We start from the raw sequence: 13,091 nt of genomic DNA on the forward strand, positions 1-13,091 counted from the left end.
TCTCAGGACAAGATAAACTGACCACTCTCCTTGGTTATAAGGGGAACCTAGACAACTAGCTCACCTACAGCTGCACTTCAGATTCCTACAATTGGCCAGATAAAGCTCACAGCAAGCCCCAAAAGACCAAATACTCACTTTTTAGCAGCCTGCCTAAATTTACTCTGTCTATTCCCTATTTCAACCATTACAGCTTTTCTCAGAGCATCACTACAGATACTGAGGTTCTAAAAGCAGGTTGAAAAAGGCCAAGGAGGGTATCAACGCAGGATCTAGAGGCATTCCGCAGGCACCGAGAGTGTCAATGCAGGATCTAGAGGCATCATCCAAATGGTGCCAGGATATCCACCGGCATGGTATGGCCCCATACGAACACATCAGCTCAGTCCCAAAAGAAGTAGAGATGCAGCAGTGTGCTGCCACATCTGAATTACTAAGTTCAGCTGAGAAGCAAGGCTTGTCACCAGAGTCACAGAGATATCCTGGTGCAACTGTATTGCTCCTGTACCTGGGACCAGCACATCTTAGGCTCCTCTGCACATGCTTTCCTGCTCAGTGTGGAGCTCACCCGATCAATCTGCCCGAGGCCAAAGACAAGACACGGTGCTTAGAATCATAGAATCATTTAGGTTGGAAAAGACCTTTAAGATCATCAAGTCCAACCGTTAACCCAGCACTGCCAAGTCCACCGCTAAACCATGTCCCTAAGCACCTCAGCTACACATCTTTTAAATACCTCCAGGGATGGTGACTCCACCACTTCCCTGGGCGGCTCGGCTGCCACACACCCTAGTTTAACACCTCGGCACGCCACCCGCTCACGCCCAGCGGTGACTACGCTCACCTCTGCTCTCCTTCCCCACCAACACGCTCTCTCCTTCTATCCCAGTATGCAGAGAGAGAGGTAATTTTCAACAGCAAGTAGACATTCAAATACAATCTAGGGCAGGGGATCCCACCAGGTCCCCGATTGAGCAGTCTGCGGTGGTTTGCAGAGCAGCCACTGGTGTGAAGTCTCATTAACTTAGGTAATGTAGCAAGTACCAGGGATTTCAGAAGCATTTAATCATGTACTTACACGTCGGCTGAGCAGGGGTGTACATAAGCACACATGTTTTGCTGATGACAACAATTTTTTTGACACTAAGCACACACACTGCAGAATGGTGTCGGGATTGTCAAGTACAAGCTTAAGAGAGCCCAGCCCTTGATCCCACGATACTTACCAAAAAAAAGTTAGAGGTGTTTAAGTTAGTGGGCTGTGACAAAATTTACCATGAATGTTCAGAGAACTAGCTGAAGTAATGTTTGAATTATTGATGATCATTTTCAAGAAATAACAGCAAGCAAGGAAGGTTCAAACCCTAGAAAAGTACAAATGCAACACTTATTTTTAAAAGAGAGGATAGAGGACTTAGAGCATTTTATACCTGTCAACCTAACTTTTATCCCTTGAAATGGAACAAATTATTAAATAAAGAATTTGTAAATACCTGGAAGATGATGATAATTATTAAAAAACAGTCGAAATGGGTTTGTCATGAAAAGAATCGTATCAATTGATGCTAATCTCCTTCTCTGACAGGATAATTGCTCTAGCAAATAAGTGCAAATAGCATATATGATGCATCTTGACAACGACGAGCTTTTGACACTGTCCCACACAGCATTTTCCTAAGTAAGCCACGACAGTGCATTCCAGAGGTAATTAGCAACACAGTAGGTGCACAACATTTGAAAAATTGTTCTCAAAGTGCAGTAATTCATGGTTTGCTGTCAATCTGGGAAGATTTCCCCAGAGAAGAGCCATAGGACTTTGTCCTGGGGGCAGTTTTATTCCCCACATCCATTAACAGCCTGGGCGATGGCACATGGGTGGGCTGCCACAGTTGGGCTGTCACAGCGGTGACATCAGGTTGGGGAAAGTGGCAAAGTGCTCTGAAGGATGGAAATAGCACTAAAAATGGGCCTCAAAAATTGAAGAAGCAGCCTAAAATCAACCAGACAAAATACAAACCAGACAACGCTTTAGAAAGAGAAATCTAATGAGGGCAGAAAATTAAATATAGACTAGGAAATGACTGTGTAGGCAGAAAACAATGTGGGACATCACAAACTAAAGAGTCAACAATGTAACAGATGACACAAAGAGTAATTATTCCACCTAACTCAGCTCTGGCAAAGTCCCAGCAAGCGTAGTACTGGGTTCGGCATTGGTCACTGTACTCCAAGAAAGATAACAGCAATCCACCAGGGGGGACGTACGACAGCAAGGAGAGTTTAGGAAATACCAACTGTGAGGAAAGCTGAAGAAACGGGGTTTACATGGCTTAGAAATAGAGCAGTAAATTGAGAAATGAAGAGATCAAGGTAGAACATTAGAGCAGCACTCCAAAATGTAGGAAGCTGCCATAAAAGATTTGGTGGCCATTGTTCCACCGTGACAACTAGAGGACGGACAAAGATAAGATGAATTTGCAGCAGAGATTTAAGTCGGGTGTTATGAATCCATTCAAACAGTTAGGATTGCAAAGCATTGAAACAGGCTGTTTCAGAGGCTGTGAAATCTTCCCTCCAGAAGCCCTGATCCTTTTGAAATAGCACATAGCAGCTTTGTTTGTATGATTAATAAAAATACTAAAGGTATACGTGTTCATCAGTGAGTTTGAAAGGTCTGTTTTGTCTCTGTAAGCCAAAAGTTACTCAACTCCTAATAACTGCATCAGTGCAACTCCACATCACAATGATTCAATGTTTCTGTAAGCACGGGATTGAACAGCAACAGGATCAGACCTACATTTTTCCTTACACAATGTGCCTAAGTAATGGAATGCGCGTCTCAGATCTTTTAATGTAGCATAATTTAATGCAGGTTTTGTATTTGAATAGTATGCATAAATCACTGCAAAAGAACTGCTATCTCACTGTAAGAAGAGAGCTACTAAACTGTGTGTCCTAGACAAAGGAAATATTTTTCAAGTGGTTTGCCCGAGGGGGGATTTAACAGAGGAAGTTAATGCATTCCAGCAAGAATCTCCATCACTATAATACCAGTGGATTAATTGTAAGTAAATCTAAAGCTGTGAGTGAGGAAAATTTGCAGCATAAGGAATGTTGATGAAAAGTGTGGGATGGCTGCTGAAGATAAATACATAATTTGAAATGAATTTTATTTAAAAATGGTTATATTTTTTCAGCATTTTGTTATTCCCATGACTAACTCTCAGCTATAAGAATGAGTTTTTCATTTTATTCCAAGAAATCATTTTTTAATCAAGAATTCATTACATTTCCATCTTTTCATTTTCACTGCAGTGGTTTCTTTCTCTGTGCAATGATTTTATCATCTGATTGCAATCAATATTGCTGTAACAGGCAGTATATGTAGTTCATCATCAGTCAAAGAACGGTAAGAGATTACAGAGCATTTATACTACCCATGCTTAAAATCCATCCCTCTATCTCCTCCTCCTGCCCTTTGCAGGCTGTACCTTTTTCTCCTTCTATTGACACTGGGATTTGTATTACACCAAAGGTTTTCAAAATGAATTTGCTGAAAAACTCAATGAAATATTCTTTTTAAAAATAAATACGTTGCTGTAAAACACACTCTCGAGAAGCATTTTTATGCTTTATCATAGTGAAGAGCTGTGTGCCACTACTAAGTTATAAACTGATTACAAAATAGCTAAATCACAAAGACTCAGGAATGCAGAATGCAGATCAACACGACAAACAAAATCTTCTTTTAATTGACCTCACACCTACCAGTAAATTCTTTCTTTACCTCTTAGCAGGATATTCAGAGTTGTTATTTTAAATAAACTTTCTCCCCATCCTCCCCGAGTTGTTCACAAGAACTACCCTATCCTGATGCCCAATCAGGATAATTATCAATTATCAATTAAAAACAAAAAAAGTGTTTCTGTGGAATCCTCCTAATTTAAATGCCTATCTTGTCAAATGGGGAAGGGAATGAATACAAGAGTGCAATGATGGGAAAACATATCCATCTCCAGGACACCTTTTCTTTCTTCTAATAACTTTTTAAAGTACAGCTAGAACTCTGTTAAATTCTCTCAGTGAGAATAAAACTATTGAGGATTCAGGCAGTGTGCACTGGGAAGTGAACAAAGGAAAATGATAAACAGAAAAGACAATTGGAAAGGCAGAAAGGCACCATTAATTACAGGTAGTAGTATTGTGGTTTGTATTAAATTATGTAAAATGAGAACATAACCACTCCCTTGCTTTTAAGATAGCTCTGAAACTATTTTGTCAGATTCCCTTTTGAACGGGAATGGCTCAAGCCATGACACAGGCTGTATTTTCAAATGTGCTGTCCTCCCTCATCATTAATTTGCTCCCTCTGGAATAGAAAGATTCTCTACGCAATCTGAAAATGGATGTTGCAAAAACTTTCTCCTTTCCTCCTCCCAGCTCATGCAGAAGACAACCTACAGATCACAGTCTGCACGGTAGTTGTTTTTTCTGGCTGACAGACATTTACACCACTTTGATTACTGAGTAATATATAGACCTGCATCAGTGATTTTGAATACGGGTGAAGATGGCCCCAGCCTTGATAGAAGCCAGCAGTACCATTAAGAAAGATGTGACTACATGAGATTAATTTTCTTCCCCCTTTTGGAGTTCATGTTTCGTCTGCAATCAATTTTCATGATCAGATTCCCTTGCACAAATCTACCATTTACTGTTTTCATGAAGTTTCTTTTGTAATGCTGTGGAGGAACATATAAGTGCCTTAGAAATAGCACTATTTATTGTCTAACATGATAGCGATGTCTGTTTCGACATATTCAGCAAACAGTTAACACCAGTTTTTCTTCACACAGTACCATCCTTTAGCTTGAAAAGCTTTTGTCCTAACTGATGCTTACTTTTACTGTTTCTAGACTGAAATTATACTTCTTTTCACCTTTTGTTTCACTAAGCTAAATGAACCATTTTTATTCTCCTCTAATGAAACAGATTCTCCATTTTACTGATGATCCTTTCAGTCCTTCTCTGTACCTCCTGCAGTGCGATCTCATCTTTTCTGAATAATAGTGACCAGAATCGCACAAATTGTTTCAGATGAGATGAGACCAATGTTTTTATCTGCAGTATCTAATGGAAATAGCTGACCTCATATGTTGTGTGATTTTAGTAACTTTTTTTGCAGCTGGATCATATCTATGACTTGGTCATCGTCAACTAATATTATGAGTACTTTGTACCCACTGTCACTTCCAACTAATGAGGTTCCTCCCCTAGCAGAAAGTACTGCTATCGGTCTCCTTGCATGTTGTGTTATTCAAATTAATCCATTCTATTATTTAGGTTCTCAAGGTCATCTAGTCTTGATCCTTCTCATATTGAAAGCTCTCACTATTTTGTGTCATCAGCACATTTCATTATTACAGCTCATATTTTTGTACCTACATCATTAATGCAAATTTCTGGTTGAATAAAGATCTTCTGATGTTTCAGATGGGTATGTGATAGGTTTTTTGCTTTCATCTCAAATGTGGAAACATTCATTTTAATATCTTCTTTCTCATTAGCCCCTGCTTTAATTTCCTTTGTAAGGAAACTCAGCTGGGCTTCTGACAATTCTCACTTTATTCTTACCCTTCTTAATATTTTTCAAGCAATCATTTTGTTCCATTCCTTTCAAGCTTTTGATTGTTCCCAATAATCCTTTTGAAGTGGCTATTTATCCGGCTGGGACTGACTGTCCCTCTTGTTTGAGATATGAATTCCAGATACTTTTTTGCAGAGAGACTTGACAGATGCCAAGCCTTCTCCACATGCAAGTCCTCGGCCACCTAGACGCAGTTGTCATCACCAACTCATTCCCTTAATTTCTCAAAGTTTGACCTTTGAAATTAAAAACCTTAGTTATCAACCTACTTTTGCTCCAAGTAGTATTTTTCCTAATAATCTTACAAAAACTATTTCTCTCTAGACTTGAACCCAAACATCTCTAGTACGTCTTCATGCTCCTAACAGAAGCTCTTTGCCGCATTTCCCCAATACCGACTCAAACAAGTTCTACTTTATCTTTCCTGTCGCTGTTTGTTTCTTTAGTATCTATCACACTGCAAATTCTAATCCTCCATCAATATCCTTTGTCTCCCAAACTCCATGAGTGTTTTAATATTTGCGTGTTCCTGTCCTAATTTCTGCTCTGTCATACCTTCTGTTATCCCTAAAAGATTTAGTTTTGTTGCCAGGGCTCCAACGATACACAAACATCACAGTTGTTTCTTCCTAATATGAGATTCTCCCTGGAAGAGTTAATAGTCCTCCTCCCAACTATCAGCTACATACAGTCTAAGCAACACTCTCATCACTATTCCAACCCTTTCTCCTTGCTATCCGTCATCCTAACCTCTGCTACTCCTCTTGCTATTTGCTTGATTTTCCTCTTCCAGAATCTTAAAACCAGTAGTCGGACATCACATAAATTGTTTCTTTTTTTAAAGCTATTTCAAATTGATAGGTAAATAACCCACATACGGGGAGCTTAGATCATGAAGACCTCTTTTTCTCTTATGCATTTCTAGCCAGACCCAGCATCCCAAAACATACAACCAGGGTATCTGAAGAGCCATAGCATATGCCTCCTCTTAATGACAGGTATATTTGAGACATGAGAATCTAAGTATGGAGCTAGGAAAACACCATACTGTGGAAATACTGAGTCAGTCAAAGTGGCAAGAGTAAGAGAGCGGGGAAGAGTGTATCTGAATCCCAAAGGAGTTTTTGATGATGAGGAATCTTTACTACCACAAGCCCTTATCTTAAATCTTTATTTCTAGCACACCCTAGTAATAAGCCTGTCAATTCCTCTTAACAAGAAATTCCATCTTTGTACTGGTGTAAAACTCAGGTCCTTCCCCTTCCAGTCTTCCATCCTTTTTCTGTTCTTTCTCACAATCTCCACCCTCTTTTTATTCCTTGGACTTGGCATGGTTGTTTTGATTGTTTGTTCCCCACCCCCCAACATGGGATTCATTGTCCTCCTCCATACACACATCTTCCTCATTCGCCTCTTTCTTTTCTGTATTTTCCAGTACAGCAAATGCCTTCCTTGACTATATTTCCCCTCTAGTAAGCCTCCTCTCTCTTACATTCACATTCTTTCACTGTCGCATAGTCTGCCCCATGAGTTCATGGAAAAAATAGGTATCTGAAAAGACTGAAAAGTCTTCTCATGCAATCTCTTTCTCTCCCGTCACTGTCAGGCACCAGCTCTTCTCTTCCATATGTACCTCTATGTACCACAGTGTAGTTTCTGTCAGGATTCAAAGACAGGACGAATACCACAGCTTTGTATCTGGTTGTGCCCAGCATTTTTTTTCCTCTTCCTCAGGCCACTGGCACGCTTCCCTCAGTAGCTGTCATCATATTCTCACTGTTGTCAAACAAGAAAAAAAGAACTCCTCCCTTATTCACCGCTGTTTGTGGTCATTCCTTCTACTTACTAATTCCTTCGTTGGTCTCTTAGGCATAAGCTTAGCAATTAACTGCCTGTGAACCATGATTAAATAACAGGAATCCTCCCTTGCACAAGGCCCCTGGAGGCCTAAGTGCAAGTCCTCTTCAGGGTAGGACAACTGAAGGACAGGCTCCTTTCCGCTTGATCCTGATGAGAACAAAACAACCAACCCTTACTCTACCATCTCCGAGTGCTAACCTTTTGCATGAGCAAGAAACTCATGCTCCACGTTTCTCCTTCCTTCCTGGCCTGGGCTCAATTCAGAAAACCCTCCGGGCAAGGAGGAAACAAGACAGCAAGCTAAAACAAGGACGGACTATGAATATGAATTTGGCTATTGTGGTTTACCCTTAAGTGAAAATAATTACAAATAGCGCAATATAGGACTGAAAGAGTTATCCAGAGGAGAAGTTATTTTAGCTCCTGCAGATAAATTAAGTGATTGAGAAAGAATAAACAGGTCTTTGTGCAGTTGTTTCTAGTATTTGCATCACTCATTAGTACTGGTGTTATAGGCAGTTTGGTGGTGAGGAATACATGCAAGCCAGTCAGATTTTTCTGGTACTACATTGTCTTAAATGGGAAAGCTGAAAGTTTTCTCTTCTTCTGCTTGGAACAGAATGGGTTTTATGTACAGTAAAAATCAGAAACTTAAAAGGTTTCAGGCTTACAATGGCAAATAAGGTATTTACTTGGTTACTTGTATGGGAAACTAGAAACATACCACTTTGGGTTTACTGCTATGACCCAAAATATGGTCATTTTTGGACCAGATCCCCAGATCTGTCTCCAAAATGTTGTATATTCAATACTATCATTGTGCATGTCTACACTTGCAGACTAACGTTTCTCCAATCTTGGAGGAACTTTTCTCTCCAGCTCCGATTTAGTGTTCATTCCATCATACATCTCAGCTTTCAACTGTATGCAAGAAGTAGGGAGCGCCACTTTTCCTTCATGACAAAAAAAAAAGAGAACGTAATCATCAAATCAGTTCAATGGTCATACAAGATAAGTTAGCAGCTGTAGGATATTGTATTAAACCTGGGTCCGAGCAAGACTGACTGACATACTGAGGAGTCTGCAGTTACAATCTCTTCCAGCCAAAAAAGTGTTACACCCAATTTAAGTTAGTGCAAAATAGCAGAGCGTTCCTCATTTTCGAGATGATGTGAAATGCCCAGCTTAACACAGTGCGCCTTCTCTCACTGCTGGCTAAGAGAAATGATCCAGTCCCAACAGACAGTGCTCTCACTGCACTAACACATTTCCTCCTCACTTCCTTGATGAACATTGGCAACGCGAAGAGTGTGAAGCTGTCAACCTGTGTCAACCTATACAGCCTAGAAAACTGCAAAACATGCATCCATGCCAATTCAGTGCCCATCAGGTCCATGTTTTCCTCTTCATCAGATTCAATGCCTCAGGCCAATCTCCAGTATTTCCAATACTTGTGACAGGTGAAAGAGTCTCCTCAGCTTCTTGGGCAGATGCAGGGGAGGTCAACACCCACCGTTGGAGCTTTCCACTGTTCTGAGGACATCACCAGCGTGTAAAAGGGAGCTCGGCCCCGCATCAGGACCATGTGAGCAACAAAGCCCTCCAGAACCTCCAGATCTCAACTGCTTCATTTGAAGCGCATAGCCATACTTCTCACTTCCAATTGTAAAAAAAGCAGGATGATCCAAGTATGAAGAAGACAACTCAGGGGCATCCTTGAGGCTAACACACCCCATTACCTCCTGCAGAGGAAGGAAGAAGAGGGAACAACATGCAACAAAACTCCAGCGGTGTTGACCATGGCTGACCCAGCAGCAGTTGGTGCCACGCAGCACCCTCCGGCAGGAGCGGGGAAGAAATACCCCATCCAGGCCCCTGGGGAGAGCGGCAGCCTCGCTCCATGCAACGACAGCCGGCGAGGGGGATGCAGCTCTGGTACAACCGGGCCACACGTAAACTGACGCCACCTTCAGAGCTCGAGGGACAGCGGCGAGGGCTGCCCCAGCGAGGCCCTTCCGCGGCAGCCCCGGGAGGCAGGGCCGCCCCCGCGAGCCCGCGCCACCGCCATTTGCTGCCATTTGCCGCCAAAACCCGTCGGCGGGAGGGCGGGGAGGGCCGTCACGTGGCCGCGCGGCCGGCAGGCGCGTGGCGTCGCGTCACGTGACCCGCGGAGGCACGCCCCCTTCCCGCTCTCGCCCCTCCCCGGCCCAGTCCTGCGCCGCGGGGGACGGAGAGCGCGCGCGCGCGCGCGCGCTCCCCCCTCCCCCCCACCCCCCCCCCCCCGTCTTCTCCGGCACGTGACCCCTCCCCGGAACGTGGCATTGTGTAATCACGTGACCTGGAAACGGAGCGGGGGGGGGGCCGGGAGGCCGAGGCAGGGAAGGGGGGGGCTGCGTACGCGACGGAGCGGGGTGCGAAGATGGCGGACGAGGAGGCCGAGCAGGAGAGCGGTAGCCTAGGTGGCGACCTCCTGGAGCTGCGGCGCCTGCGGGAGCGGCTGGTGGAGCTAGAGACGGGGCTGCGGGAGAGCCCCGAGCCGGCGGTGCAAGCGGCTACCGAGTACTGCAAGCAGCTCTGCCAGGTCAGGCCGCCTCTTCCCTTCCCTTCCTTCCCTTCCCTGCCCCCGCCCGCGCTCTCCCCTCCCCCGCGGGGTGTGTGTGTGCGTGTGCCCGGCTGAGAGGGAGCGCGGGGGGCGGGCGGGAGCAGCGCCGCCCCCGCCGGGACGCCAGCGGGGGAGCCGCAGCCAACGGCCCGGTGCGGCGGTTGGCCCGGGCGGGGGGAGGGGGCGCTGGGAGTTAGTGCTGCGGGCCCGGCCGGGCCGGGCCGGGCGCCGCGGGGCGGTTGACGCCGCCGCTCATTGTGGGCTGAGATGAGGCGGCCCGCCCCCCTGCGCCGGGAGCCGCTCCGGCCGGGCCTGTAATCCCCTTCCCCCGCCTCTCCTCCCCCCCTCCCCGGCGGCCGCCCCGGTTCTCGCGGTCTCTAGGCCCCTTTGTTGTGCTCTGCGGCTCGGCTTATCGAAGGGCTCTTTGTTCCCGGCGGTGGCGGACCGAGACCCCCCCCTCCCCGTCCCCTTCCCGCCGGCACCCCTCCTCCCCTGGAGGTGAAGGGAGGGAGGCGGCAGCCCGGGAGATGGGGGCTCCGCTTCTCCGCCGAGGGGCCGGGGAGGAGCTGAAAGTCCGTCCCGGGTCCCCTCTGCACGGAGCGCCTGCTCTATGCTCGAGTGCCCCCCTCCTCCTCCCGCCCCTTCCCCTCTCCCTTCCCTATCTCGTACCCTCGAGGGGTAGCAGAGTTTTTGCCATCCTGGGAAAGAGAAGGCGGTGAAGCGGCGGTGGGCTAAACTAAGTGATGGTGGCAGGTCTGCGATGCTGCTCGCCGTTTTCTCGCCCTGTCAGGGGAGCGCAGTCCCACCTCCGGAGAGGGCTCCTGAACTGGCACGGTTTGAAGCACCATTGTGTGTAATTATTCCGGCTATGACTGCCGTCGGGAAAAGGCCTGCTTCCCGAGGGCTTGGGTTGGTCCTGAAGCGGGGATGTTTGCAGGTGTTTCTTCTGAACTGGTGACCCTGCTGAGTATCCCTTTCTAAACAAACTTTGTGGTACTAGCTCTACAGTTAAAACAGACTGTTCCATTTTAGTCATGTATGTGTCTATACATTGCCCTGATTTCTCTCAGATGTCCTTTCTCAGCTAGCATTAGATATGACACAATGTATAAAACAAGCTCTTAAATATTGTAGGCCACAGAAATTCACAGAAACAGCTACTTCTGTAGCTTTACTATAGGTTTAATAGTCTATCTGATAAAAGTGATAATGTTTGTTTACACGTTACTGTCACCCATTCATGGAACGCAGGCAAATTGTTAAAAGGATAAGAGTGAATTCACACGGTTGGTTTGAATTCTGTTTTATTTGTGATTTTGTATCTCTTTTCTTGAAGAGTTGATTCTTGGTGGTAGCCATTGTAGCATGCTAATTTACATGTCTGTCACTTCTGGATTAAACTGGGCTCTACTTTTTACTAACCAGGGAGATTCGCTAGTAAATATTTTAAGCATATTCGTATTCCTTTCTCATATTTTATTTCATATATACAGGAGTCGTATTTCAGGTTCTTTTTCTCCAGTCAAAATTTATCATATGGTATTTGGGTAGAATGTCCATGTAGATGCACACAAACAAGATTGGTTTATGTTGGTTCAGATCACTGTGTTCTCAGTCTATTTGATCTGTGCCTGCTTTCTTAAATTCATACACTGGGAGGTGGAAATCTGGCTTTCCTGGCTCCGGCTCGACTTCTAACTTGTGAATGAGCTGTTCGTTGAACTGAAGTGGTTGGGTAGGTGGGAATGAAGACACCATCCTTGCCATGTACAGAGTAGATTACTGGTGTCTAAAGCAGATTTATTGCTGAAATTATGGTTGTGTGTGCTTAGTGAGTGGCTTCCGTAGTTGATTGATTGATTTAAAGTTTAGCAAAAATTCATACTGTTCTTACTATTTTAATGGCTGTTGCAAAAGTCCATTGTAAGGCCCAAGTTTACTAATTTTCTTAAATGTACACTTTTTAAAAACAAGTCTCACTGAACAAAGCAGTTGCGTAGAAACTGAGTCAGATAAAAATCCATGCTGTTTTGAAATGAGTTACTGTCCCTTCTGTACCAAGATTTATAGAAGACTGTATCTGTTTTTGCAGGCTGAAGACTGATGCGTAACACTGAGAGTTGAGACATGCAATTCAATATTGCTTTTCAAATTTTAAACCGACGTCTAAATAGATGCTTAATGTATTAAATAATGGTGGTGTTGAGTGGATTTTTTTTATACTGGTTCAACAGAGATTTTTTAAAATCTGTTCACCTGTGCTGGTGGTGCCAAAATACTTATACAGCCTCTTCTACAATTTTAATCCTTTATTGGGGCTAACACAAAATAGTTTTCATGATTCGAATAGGCTTAGCTACTTAGCTTGCACTGCATGACAGAGGTTATAGAAAATTCGTGTAGTAGTAAAAGCCATCTTAGGAGTCTCTTTTAAATAACAGTTTAAAGGCATCTGCCATGATTTCTAGAACAAAGTCTTTGAATATATGTGCATGAAAGAATAATTGGACTGGTCATATATACAAAATTTAGTCTTATTTATATCTTAAGTCTGGAAGTGCAGTGCTGAAGAAATATTTTAGCGTTTATCTCAGTATGATTTCACCTGCTCTATTTTTTTCATGCTTAGTTTTTAGGCATGAAATAACTACACAGAACTTGGAAAGTCTTGTGTCCTTATTTTATTTTGCCAGGTAGTGACTCTGGAGCCCAGCAACCACATAGCTTGTGGCCATAAATCAACTTTTTAATTTTTTTTTTTTTTTAAATGGAGTGGGTAGTATAATGTTTGAGAAATAAGCATGTTTTCATACTGAAGGAAGCTAAAGAATGTGCAGTAGAGCATTGAAAGATTCTTGGGTTCAAAGGCAAGTAAGAGATTTAAGTATTCTACTCTCATTAAATGAAGTGGGAGTTGTATGGCCAAATCCCTTATCTGGTTTTGAGAAATCTCTGAACTATTTCAGTGTTTATAACCCAACA

At 44.0% G+C, this 13,091-nt stretch overlaps 1 protein-coding gene across 4 annotated transcripts in view; it reads left to right on the plus strand.

The window, feature by feature from the left end:
- Nucleotides 1-9,721: 9,721 nt before the first annotated feature.
- Nucleotides 9,722-13,091, plus strand: part of ZNF292 (zinc finger protein 292) — a 55,940-nt gene continuing 52,570 nt past the window's right edge. For 2 of the 4 annotated variants that reach the window (XM_075145431.1, XM_075145434.1), the window contains exon 1: nucleotides 9,794-10,088. In XM_075145431.1, coding sequence (XP_075001532.1) covers nucleotides 9,927-10,088 — 162 coding nt within the window. In that variant the 5' untranslated portion in view covers nucleotides 9,794-9,926. Of the gene's footprint in view, nucleotides 10,089-13,091 lie in introns of all 4 variants that reach the window. The other 2 variants (XM_075145437.1, XM_075145433.1) reach the window with 2 other exon arrangements.

Source organism: Calonectris borealis, chromosome 3 (assembly GCF_964195595.1).
Source record: "Calonectris borealis chromosome 3, bCalBor7.hap1.2, whole genome shotgun sequence".
NCBI classification, from domain to species: domain Eukaryota; kingdom Metazoa; phylum Chordata; class Aves; order Procellariiformes; family Procellariidae; genus Calonectris; species Calonectris borealis.